Source organism: Tursiops truncatus, chromosome 10 (genome assembly GCF_011762595.2).
Source record: "Tursiops truncatus isolate mTurTru1 chromosome 10, mTurTru1.mat.Y, whole genome shotgun sequence".
Classification (NCBI taxonomy): Eukaryota; Metazoa; Chordata; class Mammalia; order Artiodactyla; family Delphinidae; genus Tursiops; species Tursiops truncatus.
Window position 1 is genome coordinate 57,784,709 of NC_047043.1, and position 7,975 is coordinate 57,792,683.

The 7,975-nt window shown below is 48.6% G+C and overlaps 1 protein-coding gene across 1 annotated transcript; it reads left to right on the plus strand.

Annotated features, from left to right (window-relative positions):
* The first annotated feature begins 208 nt into the window (after positions 1-208).
* LYZL4 (lysozyme like 4) lies at positions 209-7,617 on the plus strand. Its single transcript, XM_033863705.2, is given in 6 exon segments — positions 209-251; positions 692-931; positions 2,098-2,312; positions 2,417-2,566; positions 5,825-5,903; positions 7,434-7,617. Coding segments are annotated over 4 exon segments (438 nt in total). The 5' UTR covers positions 209-251; positions 692-931; positions 2,098-2,173; the 3' UTR covers positions 7,504-7,617.
* The last annotated feature ends 358 nt before the right edge of the window (positions 7,618-7,975 follow it).

The following is a 7,975-nucleotide window of genomic DNA, read 5'->3' on the forward strand; positions in this document are numbered from 1 at the left end:
TGATTATAGCATCAGAACTTCTGGGGATCCCAGGACCCAGCCAGGGCCGCTCCCCTGGAAAACCTCCCAGAAGCAGCGTGTGGGTGCCCCATAGTAGAAATGAACATACCCTCACTCTGCCAGTCCAGGCCCACTGACAGAAGCTTGTTTGGGGGTAACTCCAAATGACATAAATGGGGAGATTATCCTGGAGAGTCTGGGCGAGCCAGTGTAATCACATGTGTCCTTAAAAGCAGGAGGGGAGGCAGAAGGTGAGTCCATGAGATACAACAATGGAAGGAGAGGCAGATGAGATTCAGCGTGAAAGAGAGTTTTCACCCACCCTTGCTGTCTTTGAAGTTAGAGGAAGGAGGTAGAGTCCAGAAATGCAGATGGCCCCTGGCAGCTGGGAATGACCCTCAGCTGACAGCTGGCAAGGAAACAGAGATCTCGGTGCTACAGCTACAAGGACAGTATTCTGCCAACAGCCCAAATGAGCAAGGGAGTGGATCCTTCTTTAGGGCCCCCAGAAAGGAGCATGGCCCTTCCAACACCTTGCTTTTAGCCTGGTGAGCCCTGTTAGACTTCTGACCTATAGAACTTTGAGTTCATACATTTGTGTTGTTTTAGCTGCTAAGCTGGAGGTGACTTGTTATAGCAGGAATAGAAAACTAATACTAATGTGCTGGTGACCAACCCCTCCCTGTTTCAGAATACCCTGGTGCATAGCAACTGATGTCATAGAAAAGATTCTAGAAGAGCAGGTCACGAAGAAGGACTTAGGGTTTGGAAGCTCTTGGGTGAAGGCAAACGGGTTATCAAGGAAGTGACATCTGAAAACTCCAGGGAGCGGAGTGTAGATAGAGCGACTTTCCTGCAATAAACGTCGAGCCTGTTGCAGTGGCTGCTCTTCCCTTCCCCTGAGGAGGCGCCAAGGGCCCGCAGAAGGATGGTAAGTGGGTGTACGGTGGGCACGAACTGGGACAGGCATGACTATTCCCAGCTGCAGGAGATGCTCATCAGCACATTCACTTATTGCTCATCCGATGACAGTCCTGTTGGGAAGAGTAGGTTTTTGTTCAATCATTCATTCATTCATTCATTGATCAAAGATTCACTGAGCACCTACCGTGCCCCAGGTTCTGTTCTAAGTTCTGAGGCTACAGCAGAGGACAAGACAGGCCAGTGTTCTGCATGCCTGGTGTTTACACGCTGGTATGGGAGGTAGACAAATGAACGAGGAACTTTCTGAAATTTATTTACATTGTGAAGAAAATGAAAACTATTTTCTGGGATGGGGAAGTGGTCAGACAATCCTATCTGAAGTGGTGAGCTTGTTTGAGCTGAGACCATGACAGGAAAGAGCAAGCTCTGTGGTGGTTGGGGGAATCATGTTCCAGGCAGAAGGGATAGCAGGTGCAAAGGACCTGGGTGGGAATGAGATGGGCAAGTACAAAGAAATGTGCAAGGTGACTGTGATGGTGTGAAGGTGAACAAGAGGAAGAGAGGAGTGAAAGCAGAGGTGCTGTGAGGCTAAGAGACTTCTCTGCTCTTTCCAATGACGACCCAGCTAATCACTGGCAGGTCCGGGCTGGACCAGGTCTCCTTGTGAGGACAATGAGAGAAAAGGTCACTGGAGTTTGGTTTGTAGACCACAGCTCAGAATATATTGCAAGATAAAAGGCAATGGTGAAATAATTCAACAGGACAGTGGCTGTTGTGCTCATCATGGTGGGACCGTGATGAGTTATTTTTTTCTTTTCTCATTTTCTATTTTCCAAAATGTGTTTCATGAACAAGTTCTGCTTTCACAGTAAAGAGGAAAAAAGCATTTGAGCATCTGTATCTACTGTCAGGAGAAATGAGTGTGAAGAAGCATCTATTGGGTTTTGCTGGAGGGAAAGAATGGGGGTGGGGGGTGGGAAGGAGACCTTGGAGAGAGCAGTTTCCTGAGAAAACAGGAGGTGAAGGGGAGGAGGAGAGGCAGGGCCTTGGGTACCATGGCTTTGCAGTGACACGAAACACAGAATTAGGATGGGAAGAGGTATTGTGATTAAGCCAGGAGGGCATCCCTGAATTGCACACCCCCAGTCCCACAGCACCCTTCTCTTCGGCCAGAGTCCCAGTGATCTCGGTGAGAATTACCTGTGACTCCATCCACTCACCTGGCGGCCGTCACCCTGAGCTGGAGAGGATGAAGGCGTCCATGGTGCCCTGCCTCATTGGGTACCTGGTGGTTCCAAGTGGCGCTGCTGTCTTGGGGCGCGGTGTGGTGGCTAAAAATCTCCACTAAGGAGGCCTGAGTGATTTTGAGGGCTATAGCCTCGAAAACTGTAAGTAGCCCCTCTCAGCCCCACTCCTCACATCTTTTCCCACTGCCCCCTGCCGAGGATTCCCCAGCTCTCCTCTGAGCCACACCCCTCCCGTTCCATCTTAGGGGTGTGCCTGACTTATTTTGAGAGCAAGTTCAACCCCACTGCTGCCTACGACAGCTTGCGCGGTGACTACACCGGCTACGGCTTCTTTCAGATCTGCAACCGTGACCGGTGTGATCACGGCAAGAACTGCTGCCACGTGTCCTGCTCTGGTAGGTCCCTCCCTCCTTCCACCCTGGGGCCCGCGGGGGTGGCCGCATTGAGCTCAGAGGGCTGGCCAGCGCTTACAAGTTTGGAGCTGAGAGAAGGAGGGCCCGGCAAAGACGGGGCTGAACCAAATCCAGGGTGGACCCCAGGGAGGCCAAGCAGAGCACTGCACTGCCAAAGGTCCGCGAGGAGAAGGGGCTGCGGTGAGTCAGGCTGGGCAGCCTGGGACGCAGCGATGGAGACCCACGTGCAGGTGGGCAGAGGGGGAGGCAGGGAGGAGCCTGACGGGTGAGGGCAGAGGGCTCTGGCTGGGCCTGATATAGAAGACACTCTTCTTCAAGGGGAGCGGAGGCTGCCACTTTGACAGGCAGAGTGATCACCGGGAGAAGATGGGCTGTAATTTATGTCTCATAAGAAGGTTATATATGTTCATCTCCAGAATCCAATACAATTATCTGTAATAGAGGTGGTATTGAGTGCTGTGATGAAAATACGGTGGACTAGATATCTCGAAAAACCCTCCCACTAGATAAAATGTAAAAAAGTAAAAAAACAAAACCAAAAAACCCCCCATCTTTTAAAGTACCTAGCTGAACTGGCAAGAAAGTAAGAAATCCCTAGAGGCTAAAGAGAGGAGCAAGAATGCAGATAGGTAAGTGAAGACTGAAGCCGATGATGACCCTGGGGGTTTGAGGTCACTGTGTAGACAGGGTCTGAGCAAGTACGCAGGCGCACTGGCAACGTCCAAAGAGACCTGAGAGCCCTGAGAGCTACCCTGTCAGCTGAAAGGGATGAGCTAGAAAACCCCAGAGGGAAGACACTCTAACAAAAGGGGTAAGACAGTCTTCCCTGGGAATTTGTAACCACAAGCCAACAGGACTCACAAGGCACCATCTAGAGGGGCTAGACCTTGTGCTAAGTACTGGGGGCAATTCAGAGGAATTGCATAGTTCTCCTGTCAGGCAGGGTGGGGAACAGAAAAAGCACAGGCTTTGAGGTCAGACAGAACCTTGGCTCTACCTCCACATAATCACTAGTTATGTGATTTGAGCCTCAGTTTTCTTATCTAGAAAATGGAGTTATGGGACTTCCCTGGTGGTGCAGTGGTTAAGAATCCGCCTGCCAATGCCGGGGACACGGGTTTGATCCCTGGTCCGAGAAGATCTCACATGCTATGGAGCAACTAAGCCCATGCGCCACAACTACTGAGCCTGTGCTCTGGAGCCCACGTGCCACAACTACTGAAGCCCGCGTGTCTATAGCCCATGCTCCCCAACAAGAGAAGCCACCGCAACTAGAGAAAGCCCGCGTGAAGAAACGAAGACCCAACGCAACCAAAAATAAATAAATAAATAATAAAATTTTAAAAAGAAAATGGAGTTAATAATAGTACCTACCTGACAAGGCTTTTATTTTATTTTATTTGATCTTAGCAGCTTTTTTTTTAATAGAACCCAAAAACTGGAGCAAATGTCCATCAACAATTGAATGGATAAATAGATCATGGTATATTCTTATTTAGAGACTCTTTAAAAACCAAAGTGCATGAAGGAATGTTTTCCTAAATATTTTCTTTTTTTTTTCTAATCACACATTAATGGAAATGAATAAGTTACAGCTATAAGCAACAACATGGATAAATTTCACATAATGTTGAATAAAATAAGGTAGTCACACAGAGTACGTACTATATGAACCCACATATAAAGTTTAGAAACAGGCAAAACTAATCCATGAGCTACAGGTCAGAATAGGGATGAGGTTTTGGGGGGGGGGAGGGGAGTGAGGGGTGCTCCCACAAGGCTTTTACAAGTTTTAAGTCCTGAACATGGTGTCTGGTGCTTGATGAACACAATTTTCCTTTATTTAAAGAATTTACAAGATAGTTGGGCATTAGGACTGATACATGGATGTATGCGTGCATACTATGCAGGTCAGTATGTTTGTATGCATGTATATAACAGATAAGTGCCGAATCAGAGTGACGTTTTATTCAGAAAAGGGGAGAGGGCACAGTGGGCTAGGTGGTCAGTGACAGACTTCTCAGGACTATACTTTTGGATGAGCAGATGCAGGTTGGGAGATGAGTGTGAACAAAGTCTGGGAAGAGGATCTGTGCCTGACCCCCAAGCTGTGGGTATCGGTACCATCAGGGTTGGCACTGTCTTTGCCTCCTGCCCCTTGACATGTCTTGAATGGTGGGGTCGTGGAGGAAAGCAGTGGAAGTGGAAAGCCACGTTGGGCAAAGTTGGACAAAGCCAAGGATTGAGGTTCTGTTTTCCGGGCAACGAGGGGGCAATGAAATAATGTTTTAAGGAGAAGCAATCAGACTAGGTTATGGAAGGGGGGAGACTGTAGTGCGGGCAAGAAGGAGGGGGTCCCATGTGGGAGGTCTTGGTTCCACGGTCCAAGGAGGGAATGGAAGGATGGATGCATAGACATGTTGGTTCTTCAGGGGCACCTCTGGGCCCTCTCACATGCTGTTCCTTCTGCCTGGAACAGTTTTCCTTCTGTGATGTCCTCAACCCCTTTTCCTTACCTACTCCACTAGATGTCACTTGGCCCAATAACCCTTCCCTGACCCTAATTCAACTCTGAATTAGGTGTCCCCACTCAATGCTGCATTCCTCCATGGTTCCAGGTATCCTTTGTATTATAATTGACTATAATCTTTATCTACCCCCTTCCAGACTGTAGGCGTTATGAAGGCAGGGATGGATTTATTGTGTTTCTCATTCTATCTCCACTGCTTCTTCTATAGCCTAGCACAGGATATTCACTATACATATACATTTTTTTTGGCTGCATCGGGTCTTAGTTGTGGCACACGGGCTCTTTCTTGCAGCGCGCAGTCTTCTCTCTAGTTGTGGCGTGCGGGTTTTCTCTTCTCTAGTTGTGGCACGCGGGCTTAGTTGCCCCACGGCATGTGGGATCTTAGTTCCCCGATCAGGGATCAAACCCATGTCCCCTGCATTGGAAGGCAGATTCTTCACCATTGGACCACCAGGGAAGTCCCCATCATATACATTTTTAATGAAAATATCATTATAAGGATTATAAGAAAAAATCAATAGATTTAGTAAAAGATGACCACATCCTGCTACTTCCCAGTGTTGTCTGAGAAAAATACAGGGATAGATTTATTCTTGGAATCACATGGAAGCCTCTCTAACGTGAGCCCCTGGTAGCTTCCTTGACATCACTCTGACTTAGCTGCCAAGTGGTGACACGGCATCATTCCACTTCATTTTCTTCTTTCACACCTTCACTGAATCCAAATTTAAAGGAGACAATTGAATGTGCCAAGAAAATTGTAAAAGGAAAAAGAGGAATGGGAGCGTGGTAAGTAGCCTGTAATAATGACTTTCACCCACTCATCAAGTCCCACTGGTTTGGGACTGTACGTGTATAGCAACCAAGATCAAGATGAAAGATTCTAAAGAAATCAAGCCGTGTTTCCCTCTATATCAGAACAGTCCCTGGCACAAAATACCCTATGTTAAGTTTTTGTTAAATAAATTATAAAATAGAATTGTCATGGCTTTATACTTAAATGTTGGTCCTTCTTGGAAATTATTTTGGTATTAAAAAGTGAGACAGGGCATCCACCTTCATATTTTTCAAACGGCTGGTCGGTGGTCTCAACACCCCTTATTCGTTAACCTATCTTTCTCACTAATTTAATAGATTGCATTTTAAAGTGGGAATCCTCTTGTTAATGTTAACTGTCTTCTGGGTGTTGGAAATATCTTTCATGCATAATCTTGACTTTCCAATTAATCTGGAAGCTTGGCTGACCCCTAGGGCAAGCACTAATGAGCAAAAACCATCTTCATTGTATGGCACTAAGTAGAGATGTGTTGGGCCAGTCTGATCAAGGTCTCTTACATGCTCAGGATTTCCAGTGAAGTGAGCTCTCATTAAGCTAATAAGCCGCCATGGCTTTTCCAAAGCTCAGATCAGGCTGCTCTGTGGAACTTGGGGCGGACAGGAAGGGAGAAGACCCAGGCTCCCCCCACTTGCCTCCCCGCGGAGTCCCTTCTGCAGTGCCTGCCAGGGGCTGTGGAGGGCACTGCAATTTCTGAAAATACGTCTGTGTGTGTTTTCCCTGCTGCTCTGTAGCTATGAGGGACCAGGGGGTCACCGCCCCTTCTCCAACTGTGTGACCCCCTACCCTGGAAGACTCATGAAGCTTCATGCCCGGTCGAGGGATGGGACGAACTGATGTCTAATGGCCTGCAGTGGCCTGGTGACTCCCACCACTTCTAGGATGGGAGAGGAGGACCTGGGGTCTGGATTCTGGCCAAGGGGCTGGGAATAGGAGGGTCATGTTTGGGGGACCAGGAGAAAAGGTTAGAGAAACTCAGTCCAGCTGACATAGGTTGAGGAGCTGGAAGGAATTTTGGAAGGTGAGGGGTGAAGCAGGTGCATGGAAAGGTAACAAGAGGCCGCGGCTGTGGGACAAGTGTTCCAGTTTCAGGACTAGGATCTGCCCAGTACTCACCATACATGTCACAGAGCTTCTCTGATGCTCACTTCAGAGAAGCTACAAATGCTTTGCAGGGTTGGAGAAGGATTTCGCAGTTCACAGCTCAGCCTCTCCATCTTGCAGTGTGGGGTTTACGGGAAGGGGAGATGTCGTGAGCAGGATGGAGGAAGCACCAGCTCTCATGCCAGCGGGTGGTGGAGCCAGCCAGCGAGAGAGACATACTTGGGATGCAAGAAAGCTTTCAGAACTGTGCCCACTCACATGCTCCAGGGGCCAGGCAGTGGGTTTAAATTGGCCAGCGGGGGCTGAGCTCCCTGGAGATGCCGAGCTGTGAGTATGGGGAGCCCCCTCCGGTTCTCTCTCCCTGGCCTTCCTCCCCGCAGGACCTCCTGGACCCTCAACTGCCAGGACTCTGACACTCTGGAGCGGTGGTTGGACGGATGCAAGCTGTAGCTACTGGGAAGCCCTCGCTGCACTTGCCCCTGGCATCTTCCTAGTGAAGATGCTCTCCTGTTCACTGCCTTCACTCATCCCGTTGATTATCTCACCGCTTGATGGCTCCAGGTGGAAAAGGGCAAAATTTGCTTCATCCAGGGACGCAGGATGCAGAATAAACCACTAGTTATTCAACCTGGTTCAAAGGGCTCCACTTGTCCTACTATACTGTGATTGTTACGATGAAAATCATTACTTACCATTATCATGCTTCCTTAGTATTTAATCTCAGGTGGAGGATTCGAAGGAAGGAAAACAGCTGGAAAATAAGATGTGCCCATGAATGTCAATATTAATAGAGAAAGGAAGAAAAGATACAGAGGATGGGAAGGGGAGTCAAAGAAGAGAGCAAGAGACGCCAGTGCCAGCAGGACCCCCAGCTCCAGCTACGGTGTCCACACTGGGACACCCAGGTGGCAGGGAGGAGACC